The sequence below is a fragment of the Nerophis lumbriciformis genome, linkage group LG09, assembly GCF_033978685.3.
Source record: "Nerophis lumbriciformis linkage group LG09, RoL_Nlum_v2.1, whole genome shotgun sequence".
NCBI lineage: Eukaryota > Metazoa > Chordata > Actinopteri > Syngnathiformes > Syngnathidae > Nerophis > Nerophis lumbriciformis.
Window position 1 is genome coordinate 47,481,491 of NC_084556.2, and position 17,990 is coordinate 47,499,480.

General features: G+C 32.7%; 2 protein-coding genes across 3 annotated transcripts in view; one reads left to right on the plus strand and one right to left on the minus strand.

Annotated features, from left to right (window-relative positions):
• Positions 1-570, plus strand: part of slc37a2 (solute carrier family 37 member 2) — a 37,698-nt gene extending 37,128 nt beyond the window's left edge. For both annotated transcript variants that reach the window (XM_061961685.2, XM_061961686.2), the window contains exon 19: positions 413-570. In XM_061961685.2, the coding sequence (XP_061817669.1) occupies positions 413-428 (16 nt within the window). In that variant the 3' untranslated portion in view covers positions 429-570. The remainder of the gene's footprint in view (positions 1-412) is intronic.
• Positions 571-2,242: 1,672 nt separating this feature from the next.
• The window catches only part of pou2f3 (POU class 2 homeobox 3), a 54,421-nt gene continuing 38,673 nt past the window's right edge, over positions 2,243-17,990 (minus strand). Inside the window, exons 7-12 of the mRNA XM_061963045.1 lie at positions 15,030-15,171; positions 9,851-9,984; positions 5,572-5,736; positions 5,435-5,477; positions 5,264-5,372; positions 2,243-2,621 (exon numbers count right to left, since the gene is read on the minus strand). Coding sequence (XP_061819029.1) covers positions 2,579-2,621; positions 5,264-5,372; positions 5,435-5,477; positions 5,572-5,736; positions 9,851-9,984; positions 15,030-15,171 — 636 coding nt within the window. The 3' untranslated portion in view covers positions 2,243-2,578. The remainder of the gene's footprint in view (positions 2,622-5,263; positions 5,373-5,434; positions 5,478-5,571; positions 5,737-9,850; positions 9,985-15,029; positions 15,172-17,990) is intronic.

Consider the following 17,990-nt stretch of genomic DNA (forward strand, 5'->3'; position numbering starts at 1 on the left):
CATCATCTATGCAACATTTTGACCAAAGAACCAGCATTACATGTTATGTAGACCACAAGGAAGTGTTTTACATGTAGAATTTTTTTTAAATAATATGACTCCTTTAGTGCGCCCTATATTGCGCCTTATATATGAAAAAAGATAAAAAGTAGACCATTCATAGGCCGGTGCGCCCTATGGTCCGAAAAATACAGCATATTATTTTATTATTAATATCAATCAGATTTTTAATTATTTTTAATTATACATTGTTATTATATTATTGACAAAAATAAAAAACAAGTAATAATTTGACTGGGAATTTAATCCATCAAACATTCTTGCAATATTAACACTAGTTTGAGACTTAAATCTACTTAAATTATAATTTGTCTTACATTTGAGACGTGATAGAACCATTTTTTATTTGCAGGTACAAAGAAACTTAAACTGAGGAGCGACACAACGACCTCTTTTAACTTCCTGTGACGTCTTTCTTCAAAGTGACGATTGAAGCCTTCTTTTATTGCTCATTCTAACGTGCTTGTTTGAATGTTCTTTTATCATTAAAATGTACATACATGCCTTGTACTTCTGTGTCACTTACATGCTGGGAACATAGTTGTATTTACATGGCGCTATTATTCTGCCCACCACTGTCAAATACAATTATAGTTTTTGAAAAGTCAGATCATTTAAATACTTTTAAAATAAATCAGCAAGTGTATCACTTTTTTTCCTGGCTCCCACTGCAAACTACAATGTTAATAATCAAATATTTCAAAAAAGTCAAACAATTTAAATATTACCTAAAAATATAAACAAGTATTTTTGATTAAATATATGGCTACCACTGCAAAATACAATATTAATAATAAATTATTTTTAATAATATATAATAATTTAAATACGTTTAAAAATCAGCAAATATTTTTAACATGTTTTTTTTCTAGCAATGACTGCAAACTACAATATTAATAATAAATTATTCCTAATAATATATAATAATTTAAATATGTTTAAAAATCAAGTATTTTTAACATGTTTTTCTAGCTACAACTGCAAACTACAATATTAATAATTAATTATTTTTAATAATATATAATAATTTAAATATTTTTTTAAAATCAACAAGTATTTTAACATGTTTTTCTAGACAAACTACAATATACATATATATTTATTTTTAAAAGTCTAACAATTTGAATAATGTTTTTAAAAAATACAGTATTTTCAAATTGTTTCTGGCTACCACTGAAACTACAAAATGAATAATCAATTATTTCTAAAAAAAAAAAAAAATAATAATAATAAAAAAAATCAAACAATCAAAATATTCTTTAAAAAGATAAATGCGTTTTTTTAAATTAAATATTAAAACATTGGTTACCACTACAAACTACAATATTAATAATCAATTATTTCCAAAAAATATTATAATTTAAATATTATTGTTTAAAAATCAACAAGTATTTTAAACATTATTTGGGACTACAATTGCAAACCACAATATTGATAATCAATTGCTTGTAAAAAAAAAAAAAAAATTAAAAAAAATTAATTATATATATATATATATATATATATATATATATATATATATATATATATATATATATATATATATATATATATATATATATATATAATTATTATGATTATTATTATTATTTCTAAAAACAGTTCTGCTCATTTAAATATTATTGGTTAAAATAAACAAGTATTTTACAATTTTTTCTGGCTTCAATAGCAAACTACAATAATATTAATCAATCATTTCCAAAAAGCCAAACAATTTAATTTAAATATTATTTAAATGGATAAACAGGTATTTAAAAAAATAAAAAAAATTCTGGCTACTACTGCAAACTTCTATATTAATAATCAATAATTTCTAAAAAATAATCTGATCATTTAAATACTATTTAAAACCATCAACAGTATTTTTAATTGTTTCCCACTGCAAACTACAATATAATAATCATTTCTAAACAGAAAAAAAAATCTAACAATTTTAATATTGTTTAAAAAGATAACCAAGTATTTAAAATAGTTATGGCTACCACTGAAAACTACAATATTAATAGTCAATTAATTATTTACAAAAATCAAAATATTTGATTATTGTTTAAAAAGATAAACAAGTATTGTCAATTTTTTTTAATTGGTTTTATCTAAAAAAAGAAAAAAAGTCTTGTATCGGCTCCATTACGTTATGTTCAAAGTAGTTGTCGATTAGATTCCAGAGACATTGACAAGATGATTGATTAATTTATTTTCACATAAACATGACATTATTGAATGCTTATCATGAAAACCACGTTGACTTGCTGCAAGCAGTCGACTAAAACTTGTAAACAAACATGCCAGGCAAGTTGGAAACAATTCCATTTTTCCATTGCTAGCAGATTGTGAGTCTGCTGACATTAAAAGAGGAATATTTACATTCCGCCTGATTAAATAGTTTATAGCTAACAAGCTTATGAGCTGGACTCTCAGGCTCTCCTTCTTCTTCATTTTCTTCTAAGTCACAAATTCAAGCATCACCTGTTTGCCGCCGCCATAAACGCTTCTAAACAACAAAACCAGTTCATGTTCCTCAGTGGGGATACGTGGTGGAACTCCATGACCGGTACCAGGACCTGCAGGGACAAACACACAAGAACCAAGTTTTAAAATGTTAATTAAATTAAAGAATTAACTCAGTATTTTTTAAGAAAATAATTTTGAGGGGAAAAAGGTATTTAAATCCTGTGAATTTATAATATAATCATTGTATATTCAGTAGGTACAATTGTTTATTTTTATAGTGCTGCTTTTTAATAAAAGTAACAAAGCAGGCCAGTGACAAGTCCATCCATTTTCTACTGCTTTTCCTTTTTAATTTGTTTTCATTTATTTATTACTGACAAGTCAAATAAATAAATCAAAATACATATAAAAAAGGAAAATAATTAGCTTAATAGTTCATTAAAATTGCAATTCAACAAAGCAATACTACTATTAATAATAATAATACAGTACTGCTGAAATTAATTTACACACTAAAAAATACTGGGTTATTTTTGATAACCCAATTTTAGGTTGCTAGTGTTGGATTACATTTTTGGAGTTATTTTTATGAATAGCAATCCACTTTTGGGGTTATAAGGGTATTATTTTAACCCAATTTCTGGGTTTTCAAAATTATGAACCATTTTTGGGTTGTTTTTCAATGCATTTTTGGGTAAGAGGCTTTTTTTTTTTTAATTAAAAAGTTACTTTTTTCTTGAAGGGAATTTTATAATGGATTCATCTCATTAACATTATTTACAATCACCCAACATTGAATTAGCATAACCCAACTTTTGGGTTAAATAATTCAACCCAATAGTTTGGTTGGGAATAACCCAATAACATTAAGTTATCATAACTCAACTTTTTTGGTTATATAATTCAACGCAAAAGTTGGGTTGGAAAAAAAGGTATAGTAAGGCATTTAAATCTTGTGAATTTATAATATAATAGTTGTATATTCAGTAGTTACAATTGTAAAACTAACAAAAAACAAAAAAAATGAAAGTGATACTGCTTAAAGCCACTAGAGGGTGCTGTTTTCCTCATTTTCAAATGAATGATTTTATAGTGATGCTTGCACTATAAATGCAAATGTATAAAATACATATAAAAAAGGAAAATAATTTGACAATAGTTTATTAAAATCGCAATTCAACAAAGCAATACTACTATTACTAATAATAATAATGTACTGCTGAAATGAATGTACACACTAAAAAAAAATACTGGGTTATTTTGATAACCCAATTTATGACTTGCTAGTGTTAAAATACATTTTGGAGTTATTTTTATGAATAGCAATCCAATTTGTGGGTTATAAGGGTATTATTGTAACCCAATTTCTGGGTTTTCAAAATTATGAACCATTTTTGGGTTGTTTTTCAACGAGTAACCCATTTTTGAGTAAAATACTTAAAAAAAAAATTATTATTAAAAAGTTACTTTTTTCTTGAAGGAAATTTTAACCTCATTAACATTATTTACAATCACCCAACACTGAGTTAGTATAACTCAACTTTTGGGTTAAATAATTCAACCCAATAGTTTGGTTGGGAATAACCCAATAACATTAAGTTATCATAACTCAACTTTTTGGTTAAATAATTCAACGCAAAAGTTGGGTTGAAAAAAAGGTATAGTAAGGCATTTACATCTTGTGAATTTATAATATTATAGTTCTATATTCAGCATTTACAATTGTAAAAAATAATAATAATAATAATAATGAGGCTGATACTGCTTAAAGCCACCAGAGGGTGCTGTTTTCCTCATTTTCAAATGAATGATTTTATAGTGCTGCTTGCACTATAAATGCAAATGTATAAAATACATATAAAAAAGGGAAATAATTTGCCAATATCCATCCATCCATCCATTTTCTACCGCTTGTCCCTTTCGGGACAATAGTTCATTAAAATCGCAATTCAACAAAGCAATACTACTATCAATAATAATAATATTGTACTGCTGAAATGAATGTACACACTACAAAAAATACTGGGTTATTTTGATAACCCAATTTATGAGTTGCTAGTGTTGGGTTGAATTTTGGAGTTAATTTTAGACTTAGACTTTATTGATCCACAAGGGAAATTGTTCCACACAGCAGCTCAGTTACAAAGGATGGAAAGTGTAAGGATGGAAAGGACAATGCAGGTATAAAGTAGACTGAAAATGTACCATAGTAGCAATATAAAATATAACATGTATGTAATATTTACATATTATATGTACAGTATATAATATATATTGATATATTATATAATGTACTGTGTATATAATATGTATAATAATATTATATTAATAGCAATCAATTTTTGGGGTTATAAGGGTATTATTTAAACTCAATTTCTGGGTTTTCAAAATTATGAACCATTTTTGGGTTGTTTTTCAACGCGTAACGCATTTTTGGGTAGAAAGCTTTTTTTATTATTAAAAAGTTACTTTTTTCATGAACGTTTTTTACAATCACCCAACATTGAGTTAGCATAACCCAACTTTTGGGTTAAATAATCCAACCCAATAGTTTGGTTGGGAATAACCCAACATCAAGTTATCATATCTCAACTTTTGGGTTAAATAATTCAACGCAAAAGTGGGGTTGAAAAAATGAACCCAAAATGTTGAGTTAAATGAACTCAAATCAGGGGTTTGTCTTTTCTGAGCAGGCAGTTGGGTTACAATTGGGTTATTTTTGAAGCCAACATTATATTGGAGTGTAACTGACCCGGCAGTGCTGTAAGGAGCCTGGTTGAGCTGAGACGTTAGCGAGGCTGCGGAAAAGCTGTTGGGAGAAAGATCACGACTCGTGCTGTTTGGCGACGTACTTGAAGAAACTGCAATGAGAAAATAACAAATAAAAAAACTTTTCAACTTTTGATGCTGCTACGTTACTCACCTCCACCTGAAGCCAGCGGGCTGTAGGACCTGGACACTGCCACCTGCATCAATCAATCACACATCAGTATCCATCACGGATCAATATTGGTAAAAAAAAAAAATCCAAAATAGATGCGAGTGTGCATGGTCACCAACCATCCTGGAGTTGTAACCCTGGGACTTGACAGATAAACTGGACACGGGACAAAAGATCCTCTTCTCCTTTTGGCGCCGGTTGCAGAACCAAACCCGAATGACTTCCTTCTCCATGGCCAGCTGCTCTGAGATCAGCGTTATTTCTTCAGAGTTAGGTTTGGGGTTCTGCAAGGCAACACAAAGCCACTCTTACATTACTACACTATATTTAAACTATATATATATATATATATATATATATATATATATATATATATATATATATATATATATATATATATATATATATATATATATATATATATGTCTTAATAAGGTTATCCAAAAAATAGTGCTCGATACCGTAGTAGAGCGCAATATATGTATGTGTGGGAAAAAAAATCACAAGACTACTTCATCTCTACAGGCCTGTTTCATGAGGGGGTTCCCTCAATCATCAGGAACAGGCCTGTAGAGATGAAGTAGTCTTGTGATTTTTTTTCCCACACATACATATACATATATATATATATATATATATATATATATATATATATATATATATATATATATATATATATATAATACTGTGTATATATATATATATATATATATATATATATATATATATATATATATATATATATATATATATATATTATACTGTATATATATATATACATATATATATACAGTATAATTATATATATTATACTGTGTATATATATATATATATACATATACAGTATAATATATATATATATATATATATATATATATATATATATATATATATATATATATTATACTGTATATTATACTATATATATATATATATATATATATATATATATATATATATATTATACTGTATATGTATATATATATATATATATATATATATATATATATATATATATATATATATATATATATATATATATATATATATATATATTATACTGTATATATATATATATATATATATATATATATATATATTGCATCCGGAACGCATTGAGCAATAGCTGTGAATACTTCTGATTTCTTAGTTTCCTATTCTTAAATAAATTTGCAAAAACACTTCTAAAAACCTTTTTAGGACAAAAATGAATTTATACCATTTTGGAATAAATGCTGTTGCATAAAAAAAATTGTGGGAAAAGTGAAGCGCTGTGAATACTTTACAGATGCACTGTATAGTATATATATATATATATATATATATATATATATATATATACATATATATATATATATATATATACCCACCCACTCTGTGCCCTATATAAACCATGCTATGGGAATGCTCCCATTAAAATCTCCTGATGATTGAGGGTACCCCCCCTCATGAAACAGGCCTGTAGAGATGAAATAGTCTTGTGATTTTTTTCCCACACATACATATATATATATATATATATATATATATATTTTTTTTTATATATATATATATATATATATATAGCATCAGGAATGCATTGAGCAGTAGCTGTGGATACTTCTGAATGTTTGATTTCTTAGTTTTCTATTCTTCAATATAAATTTGCAAAGACATTTTCAAAAACCTTTCGACATTGTAATTGTGGGGTATTGTGAGTAGATTTTTTAGGACAAAAATGAATTTATTCCATGCTGGAATAAAAGCTGTTACATAAAAAATTGTGGAAAAAGTTAAGCGCTGTGAATAGTTTCCAGATGCACTGTAAGTATATTTGCATGTATGGATATATATTTATGGAGTATATATATATATATATATATATATATATATATATATATATATATATATATATATATATATATATATATATATATATATCAGTGACGTGCGATGAGGTTGATGGCTGGTGAGGCACTGACTTCATCACAGTCAGATTTACAAACATATGAACCCTAAAGAGTATCTTATTCACCATTTGATTGGCAGCAGTTAACGGGTTATGTTTAAAAGCTTATACCAGCATTCTTCCCTGCTTGGCACTCAGCATCAAGGGTTGGAATTGGGGGTTAAATCACCAAAAATTATTCTCGGGCGCGGCGCCGCTGCTGCTGCCCACTGCTCCCCTCACCTCCCAGGGGGTGAACAAGGGGATGGGTCAAATGCAGAGGACAAATGTCACCACACCTAGTGTGTGTGTGACAATCATTGCTACTTTAACTTAATTTTAACTTTACACATACAAACTGTAGCACACAAAAAAGTACATTTAATTAAAAAAAAACCTTATTATGGTCTTACCTTTACTTATAAGTGCGGGAACAGTGGTGTTCGTGTTGGAGGAGTTGTGAATGAATGAAATATGAAATCTGTGCTGCAGTCTGCAGGTATACCTAATGTTGTGTCCCTGCAGTCCTCCGGCGCGAGCATTGTTGTTTTTGCACTTTTTGGCTTCTTGTTAAGTGACTTTTTTGGGGGGGACTTTTCTTGCACGTGGAGGGTTTGGGTGTGGGCTTTGGTTGGTGTGGCCCTCCCGTCGGGGGGTGCACTCTTGCGCGGGGGTGCATTAACTGGCACCAGGAGGCGGGATTACTGCGAGCTTCACACAGTGCGTCTTCGCAGCAGTTTTATGATCGCTCAGCACAAGAAATACGTTACACACATACAGTTGTTGACAAAATACACTGTACATTATATACCTCAGCTAACTAAACTATGGAAATGTATAATATAGTTCATATAGCAATACGGTCTCACTGCACAGCAGGCCAGCAGTTAGCCGAGTCATTGCGCAATCCATGTTGAGGCACTGAGTGACGTGCCTCAACTGGCCGCTGATCACCGCACCGTCTCTTCTCAGTATTTGAACGGCAAATGTGAAAATTCAGCGAATTTGAATAAAAATAATCTAAAACTGGTGAAGTTAAATGGAAAATAACTTTATAGTATAATCATTGGATACATATAACAATGTAATTTTTTTTTTTTCTTTTTACATTTTTTTTCTTTCCATGATGGCGGTGAGGCCCCACCTCACCTGCCTCCAGTGACTGCACGTCACTGATATATGGATATGTATATATATTAGAGATGCGCGGTTTGCAGACACAACCGCGGAGTCCGCGGATTATCCGCGGATCGGGCGGATGAAATTTAAAAAAATTAGATTTTATCCGCGGGTCGGGTCGGGCGGTTGAAATAAAAAAAAATTAGATTTTAAATAGATTCAGGCGGGTGGCAGTTAAACCAATTCGGAAATATATATACATAGTTAAATGTTGTTACCCACATACGAAAAACAAGCAGGCACTTTTACGGAGCGGAGAAGGGACGCCTCGCCGGGGTACGGGACCGAGGCCCCTTCCCCCGAGAGGGCCCCACCGGGAGCCGTAGCTGAGGCGATCCGCGAGAAGGGCCCGACGCACGTCCAGGGTCACCACCGCGCCCACCGCACCAACACCCCGCCTCGTCCGCCTTTGCCGCGGCCGGCGTCACGCGCAGCAGGTAAGCAGCTTACCTGCCCGCCACCCCCGTGGCCGGGGGCTCGTAACAGGGGTCACTCCGCGTGCTCCGCCCGCGCAGCTTACCTGCCCGCCACCCCTGTTGCCGGGGGCGCGTAACAGGGGACACTCCGCGCGCAGTGCGCTCACGAAAGGGGTGGGGCTCACCCTGGTTGATATAGACAGCAGCTAGGACGGTGGCCATGGAAGTCGGAACCCGCTAAGGAGTGTGTAACAACCCACCTGCCGAATCAACTAGCCCTGAAAATGGATGACGCTGGAGCGTCGGGCCCATACCCGGCCGTCGCCGGCAGTGAGACGCGCTTGGAGGTGCGCTCAGCGCGGCTCCCATATGATTGCGCACTGGTGTGCGTCTGGGTCGTGACAGCGTGGCACGCGAATGTCTGTGCTGCATTGGATCAGTCTCCTTTCTTTAACAGGCAAAAGCTTTATAACCTCACTAATGCCTTGCATCGTCTATATTAGATATATAACAACGGGCGGGTGCGGTTCTGATCAAATGTTAGTTCGGGTGGATGGCGGATGGTTAACGACTTTCTGATGCGGTTGCGGATGAAATAATTGCCTATCCGCGCATCTCTAATATATATATATATATATATATATATATATATATATATATATATATATATATATATATATATATATATATATATATATATGTATATATATATAATTACGCAAATGTTGGAGATGCTTGGTGATTGTGATGAGTTGCCAATAATACTAAAGTATGAATCATTTTTAGGTGGTCCATATTTGCCTTTTGACTTTGTTTAGTTGACTGTAAAGACGAGCAGAGATGTATTGAGGGGGAAAAGTTGAACTTTGTGCTCACATCCAGAAAACGCTTCTCCAGCGTGAGTTTAATGTTGGTTTCAATGCTGGTCCTCTTCTTCCTCTTGCGGCCATAACCTTCCATCAGAGGCGGCAGAGATGTGGAGTTGCTCATGGAGTCAGACGGTGAGTTCTCTGACAACAACAAAAATGTCACATTTGAAGGTAATAAACATTAAAAATGTCACTTGTATTGTTGGACTCGTCGGTTCATGTTGCGTTAATTCAACCGCGGAATTCTTAATTCTGACCCTGAAAGGCCGCCGTACTCGTTTGTTACTTCCGGTCCCGCTGCTAGCTTACATAGCTAGCCACCAGCGAAACGGCGTTGTCGTTTAGACAGCACGTTTATTCGGTTTCCGAATCTGCATTACTAAAAAAACGATTGAATTTTTTTTTGTCAAAGAACTGCCAAACACAAACGTGATTCAAACGAGAAACGTGAGCGTTGACGAGTGACGATACAGCCAACGGCGTAGCGGGGCTAACTCCAGCTACATGGCAGACAGCGACCACCGCGGTGCATCCTGGGACTTGTAGTTGTATTGCTGGTGAGTAATACAGTACAAATATGAAGTGGCCAGTTTCGTTGAAAACCACATTTAAGTTATTTACTGAAATTGAGTGAGCCTATGGCTTTGCACTTTATTTGTTATATATATAGGTAAAAGCCAGTAAATTAGAATATTTTGAAAAACTTGATTTATTTCAGTAATTGCATTCAAAAGGTGTAACTTGTACATTATATTTATTCATTGCACACAGACTGATGCATTCAAATGTTTATTTCATTTAATTTTGATGATTTGAAGTGGCAACAAATGAAAATCCAAAATTCCGTGTGTCACAAAATTAGAATATTACTTAAGGCTAATACAAAAAAGGGATTTTTAGAAATGTTGGCCAACTGAAAAGTATGAAAATGAAAAATATGAGCATGTACAATACTCAATAGTTGGTTGGAGCTCCTTTTGCCTCAATTACTGCGTTAATGCGGCGTGGCATGGAGTCGATGAGTTTCTGGCACTGCTCAGGTGTTATGAGAGCCCAGGTTGCTCTGATAGTGGCCTTCAACTCTTCTGCGTTTTTGGGTCTGGCATTCTGCATCTTCCTTTTCACAATACCCCACAGATTTTCTATGGGGCTAAGGTCAGGGGAGTTGGCGGGCCAATTTAGAACATAAATACCATGGTCTGTAAACCAGGCACGGGTAGATTTTGCGCTGTGTGCAGGCGCCAAGTCCTGTTGGAACTTGAAATCTCCATCTCCATAGAGCAGGTCAGCAACAGGAAGCATGAAGTGCTCTAAAACTTGCTGGTAGACGGCTGCGTTGACCCTGGATCTCAGGAAACAGAGTGGACCGACACCAGCAGATGACATGGCACCCCAAACCATCACTGATGGTGGAAACTTTACACTAGACTTCAGGCAACGTGGATCCTGTGCCTCTCCTGTCTTCCTCCAGACTCTGGGACCTCGATTTCCAAAGGAAATGCAAAATTTGCATGGTTGGGTGATGGTTTGGGGTGCCATGTCATCTGCTGGTGTCGGTCCACTCTGTTTCCTGAGATCCAGGGTCAACGCAGCCGTCTACCAGCAAGTTTTAGAGCACTTCATGCTTCCTGCTGCTGACCTGCTCTATGGAGATGGAGATTTCAAGTTCCAACAGGACTTGGCGCCTGCACACAGCGCAAAATCTACCCGTGCCTGGTTTACAGACCATGGTATTTCTGTTCTAAATTGGCCCGCCAACTCCCCTGACTTTAGCCCCATAGAAAATCTGTGGGGAATTGTGAAAAGGAAGATGCAGAATGCCAGACCCAAAAACGCAGAAGAGTTGAAGGCCACTATCAGAGCAACCTGGGCTCTCATAACACCTGAGCAGTGCCAGAAACTCATCGACTCCATGCCACGCCGCATTAACGCAGTAATTGAGGCAAAAGGAGCTCCAACCAAGTATTGAGTATTGTACATGCTCATATTTTTCATTTTCATACTTTTCAGTTGGCCAACATTTCTAAAAATCCCTTTTTTGTATTAGCCTTAAGTAATATTCTAATTTTGTGACACACGGAATTTTGGATTTTCATTTGTTGCCACTTCAAATCATCAAAATTAAATGAAATAAACATTTGAATGCATCAGTCTGTGTGCAATGAATAAATATAATGTACAAGTTACACCTTTTGAATGCAATTACTGAAATAAATCAAGTTTTTCAAAATATTCTAATTTACTGGCTTTTACCTGTATATATTTAGCATTCTATTTTAGTTACTTTGAATTTACAACCCCCTGGCGCTGTTTTGGACGGTTTTTGTACTGTTACTTTGATTATTATTTCTCAACTGTTTGTAAATGTTGAAATTTATAAATAAAGGTTTATAAAATTAAAATAAATAAATTAAGAAAAAAAGTTTCCTTGAAAAAAAAATATTTCAGTCAAAATAAAAATTAATCTTGATTTTTAATATCTTTATCATTCATATTTGCTCAACATTTTTTTTCTGGCTACTACCGCAAACTACTATATTAATAATCAATATTTTCTAAAAAAATAATCTAATAATTTCAATATTAATTGAAACCATCAACAACATTATTTTAAACATTTTTCCTGCAACCACTGCAAACTACAATAATAATAATTAGAGATGTCCGATAATATCGGCCTGCCGATATTATTGGCGGATAAATGCTTTTAAATGTAATATCGGAAATTATCGGTATCGTTTTTTAATTATATTTTTATTTTTTTATTAAATCAACATAAAAAACACAAGATACACTTACAATTAGTGCACCAACCCAAAAAACCTCCCTCCCCCATTCACACTCATTCACACAAAAGGGTTGTTTCTTTCTGTTATTAATATTCAGGTTCCTACATTATATATCAATATATATCAATACAGTCTGCAAGGGATACAGTCCGTAAGCACACATGATTGGTCCACTAATAGTACTAACCTTTAACAGTTAATTTTACTCATTTTCATTAATTACTAGTTTCTATGTAACTGTTTTTATATTGTTTTACTTTCTTTTTTATTCAAGAAAATGTTTTTAATTTATTTATCTTATTTTATTATTTTTTAAAAAAGGACCTTATTTTCACCATACCTGGTTGTCCAAATTAGGCATAATAATGTGTTAATTCCATGACTGTATATATCGGTATCGGTTGATATCGGTATCGGTAATTAAGAGTTGGACAATATCGGAATATCGGATATCGGCAAAAAGCCATTATCGGACATCCCTAATAATAATCAATCATTTCTAAAAAGAAACAATTTTAATATTGTTTAAAAAGATAAACAAGGATTTAAAAAAAAATATGGCTACCATATTAATAATCAACAATATTAATAATCAATTATTTCTTTAAAAAAATCAAAACATTTGATTATTTTTTTAAAAGATAAACAACTATTGTCAACATTTTTTAAATGGTTTTATCTAAAAAAAAGAAATAAAAAAAAAGTCTTGTGTCGGCTCTATTACGTTATGTTTAAAGGTTAGATTCCAGAGACATTGACAAGATGATTGATTAGTCCTTCTTATTTTGACATTTACTTTAGTTGTATTGGTGGTGAGTAATACAGTACAAATGTTAAGTGGCAAGTTTCGTTAAAAAAAATATTTCAGTCAAAATAAAAATTAATCTTAATTTTTAATATCTTTATCATTCATATTTGCTCAACATTTTTTTTTGGCTACTACGATAAACTACTATATTAATAATCAATATTTTCTAAAAATAATCTAATAATTTAAATATTAATTCAAACCATCAACAAAAGTATTTTTAAACATTTTTCCTGCAACCACTGCAAACTACAATGATAATAATCAATCATTTCTAAAAAGAAACAATTTGAATATTGTTTAAAAAGATAAACAAGTATTTTAAAAAAATTATGGCTACCACCTGAAACTACAATATTAATAACCAATTATTTCTTTAAAAAAATGTAAACATTTGATTTATTGTTAAAAAAGATAAACAAGTATTGTCAACATTTTTTAAATGGTTTTATTTTTTTTTTTAAATAAAAAAATATTGTGTTATGGTATGTTTAAAGAAGGTTATATTCCAGAGACATTGACAAGATGATTGATTAGTCCTTCTTATTTTAACATTTACTTTAGTTGTATTGGTGGTGAGTAATACAGTACAAATGTGGCAAGTTTCGTTAAAAAAAAATATTTCAGTCAAAATAAAAATTCCTCTTAATTTTGAATATCTTTATCATTCATATTTGCTCAACATTTTTTTTCTGGCTACTACCGCAAACTACTATATTAATAATCAATATTTTCTCAAAATAATCTAATAATTTAAATATTTATTCAAACCATCAACAAAAGTATTTTAAACATTTTTCCTGCAACCACTGCAAACTACAATAATAATAATCAATCATTTCTAAAAAGAAACAATTTGAAAATTGTTTAAAAAGATAAACAAGTATTTAAAAAAAAATTATGGCTACCACCTGAAACTACAATATTAATAACCAATTATTTCTTTAAAAAAAAATGTAAACATTTGATTTATTGTTAAAAAGATAAACAAGTATTGTCAAATTTTTTTAAATGGTTTTATCTAAAAAAAAAAAAAAGTATTGTGTTATGCTATGTTTAAAGAAGGTTAGATTCCAGAGACATTGACAAGATGATTGATTAGTTTACTTTAGTATACAAATATACAGTACAAATAATGAGTGGCCAGTTTTGTTGAAAAAATATGTTACAGTCAAAATAAAAATGAATCTTGGATTTTAATATATTTATCATTCATATTTGCTCATTAATATTTTATTTCTTCAACTCTTTTTCCTTCCCTTCGAAGCTTCTCTACCATTTTCTGTAAATTACCTATTATTTTCTCTTCGATTGAAAGAGAACATAGAACATTTTGCATTTATGCTAAATTACACTTTTTATTCAAGTGATGATTAATGTGCACTGTCCCAATTAAATAAATGACAATTTAATTCAATTAAAATGTAACACCTGAACATGGGAAGGAAGCAAACTTTAAATGACAAAATGCATGACAGATCGATGTTGTTTGTGAACGATGTAAGTAACAAATGATAAGTAATAGACATGGGCAAGGATGCATCGTGTAATGTCATACACAAATCAAACGATGGCTTTATGCTCCCAACCTGCGTCACTCAGCCATTTCTCCAGCAAAGGTTTGAGCTTGCACATGTTCTTGAAGCTCAGGTTGAGGGCCTCGAAGCGAGAGATTGTCGTCTGGCTGAAATCGTTGCCGTACAGTTTCCCCATGGCCAGGCCAACGTCACCCTGCAACCCATCACACAAGCAGAGCTGCTCGTCTTCACCAATGCATGAACGAGCGCACGATGAATGAATGAATGACGAAAGGTGAAGGTTACAATCAAACAGCTGGTGTGTAATACAGTATGAACACTTTGTAGGGCGCAACGTAACACATTTTAGCTTTGTGTATAAAGCTACATCCTAGTTATGCAACATACCATATATAGTAGGAGTGTAAAAAAATTGATTTTCGAAAAAATCGCGAGTCTTATTAGTAACTATTCTTAATCGGTTAAAAAAAATCAAACATCTGTTTTTTAAATATATATATGAATATATTTTTTACATTTATTCATTTAATTTTATTTCTTAAATCTGTCCTGTCCAACCACTCAGACAAATCATATTGTTGATGTTAGGGGTGTAACGGTACGTGTATTTGTATTGAACCATTTCGGTACGGGGGTTTCGGTTCGGTTCGGAGGTGTACCGAACGAGTTTCCACACAAACATATTAAGTAGCCGCTTCCGCTTACTTCTGCCTCTGTCTCTGTCAGTCCTCCACACAGCACCCAGCATTGTGCCACCCACACAACCATCTGATTGGTTACAAACAGAGCGGTAACAGCCAATCAGCAGTGCATATTCAGAGCGCATGTCGTCAGTGCTTAGCGTTTAGCAGGTAAGCATCAGGCAGCGGCCTCTCCCCAAATTATAATAAACACCTTTCAGTCAACTACTAGTGACATCACTATGAGCCCGTTGACCTTCTAGAAACCTAAACGGCAGCTCAGCTCGCTCGCAGTCCTGGCTTGAGGTGAAGGCTAATTCGCTTTTAGTGTAAAGTTAGCTCATTTTGCGGTGTGTGTGTGTGTTACGGACAGCAAAGCCCTGTCTGTCTGTTATTTCACTTGACCTTTTTCTGTGTTTTTGTGCAGCAAAAAAAGACATTATGTTAAATGAAGAGTTTCTGTCTCTGATAGTTGATATAATAATGTAAGTGCATCATTAAGCCTACATGAACTCCATGGTGTTCAGGGATGAATAGTCTCTCCTATTGCTATTGTACTATTTTTTCAGCTATTGTTACATTAATCATTAGTAATGCAGCAGCCTAGTTTTGAATGGCAGGGTCCCTGCTATCACATGTTGATAAAAATATAACCTTTACATAATAAAAATCAACTACAGGCTTCCCAAATGCTGTAATAAATTAAGCATGATGAGTTGACTTGAAACTGTTTAATGTTGCACTTTTTATATGTAGAAGAAAAGTTTTGTCATTTTATTTAATCTGAGCAACAACTTAAGGCAGTTTAATGTTGATTAATGTGGGCAGAATTATTATAGTGTTCCCAATGTTAAAAGGATAAAGCCATTGTTTACAAATTTGAGAAATAAATAACCAAAAAATGTATATTTTGTTGTTTTCTTACTGTACCGAAAATGAACCGAACCGTGACCTCTAAACCGAGGTACGTACCGAACCGAAATTTTTGTGTACCGTTACACCCCTAGTTGATGTAGATCAGGGGTGTCAAACTCATTTTAGCTCAGGGGCCGCATGGAGGAAAATATGTGCACACGTGGGCCGGACTATTAAAATCATGGCATTAAAACTAAAAAAAAAAAAGACAACTTCAGATTGGTTTTTTTTTGTCTTACTTTGGCCAAAAACAGAACAAACACATTCTGAAAATATTACAATAAAAATATAGAAAAAAATATATGCAGCGGTAAAGTTTAGATCCATGAAGGAAAGAAGAAAGTGAATGAATGTTTATAACTTTACATATGCATAAAAATGTTTTTTTTCTTTTGTATGATTTTTTTAAAATGAATTTGTCATGTTGGTGTAATCATGTTTTGTTATAGTCATGTTTTGTTTAGTTATTGGACTCTTTAGTTTCTGGCTTTTCACTCCCTGGTCTTGTTTCCATAGTTACCCATTAGTTTCACCTGTTTCACGTTTGGACTCATTGTGCACTCTTGTTTATCACCATAGCAACCCATTAGTTTTCACCTGTCACGTCACGCACCTGTTTCACGTTTTGAGTCACGCACCTGTTTTTGTTAATCATGTCTGTAGTATTTAAGTTCAGTGTTTTCAGTTTGTCTTTCTGGTGACATCCCCACATTTATGCTCGACACATTTCTGACTCTTTTTCATGTCCATCGTTCACGCTGCTCCTTTTTTGTCCATGCCAAGTAAGTTTTTTTTTAATTATTGCCACAGTTAGTGTTTTTTGTTGTTCATAGTTTTTGCCTTTGTGCAAGTGTTTGGTTTCATAGTTTGTTCTCCGCCATTGTGCGCGCCTTTTGTTTACTTCCTTTTTTTTTAGTTTAAATAAAAATGTACTCGCATTCCCGTCTTGCCCGAGCCAACTTTCCGTTGCATCCCGGAAAAGCAAACACCCAGGACCAAGTCATGACAGAATTAAGTCCAAAACACAATATAGAATGTGAGATATAACAGGATAATGCATACATTTATCTTTCAAAAGGGTTACAAAAAAGTGGGACCCCAAAAATTTACTGTGGGACCCCATTTTTATGACTTGATTTTTATACTCCATCAATCTTGGCGCTAGGAATTTTCAAAATGGGGTCCCACAGTAAATTTGTGGGGTCGCACTTTTTTGTAAGCGTTTTGAAAACAAATGATAAACGTATGCATTGTCCTTTTATATCTCACATTCTATATTGTGTTTTGGAAGAAGGTTGTCGTAAACGTTACTTAATTCATTAAAAAAATACTCCAAAATAAAACAAACTTTTATGCATATGTAAATGTATTCAGTTATAAACATTCATTCACTTTCTTCTTTCCTTCATGGATCTAA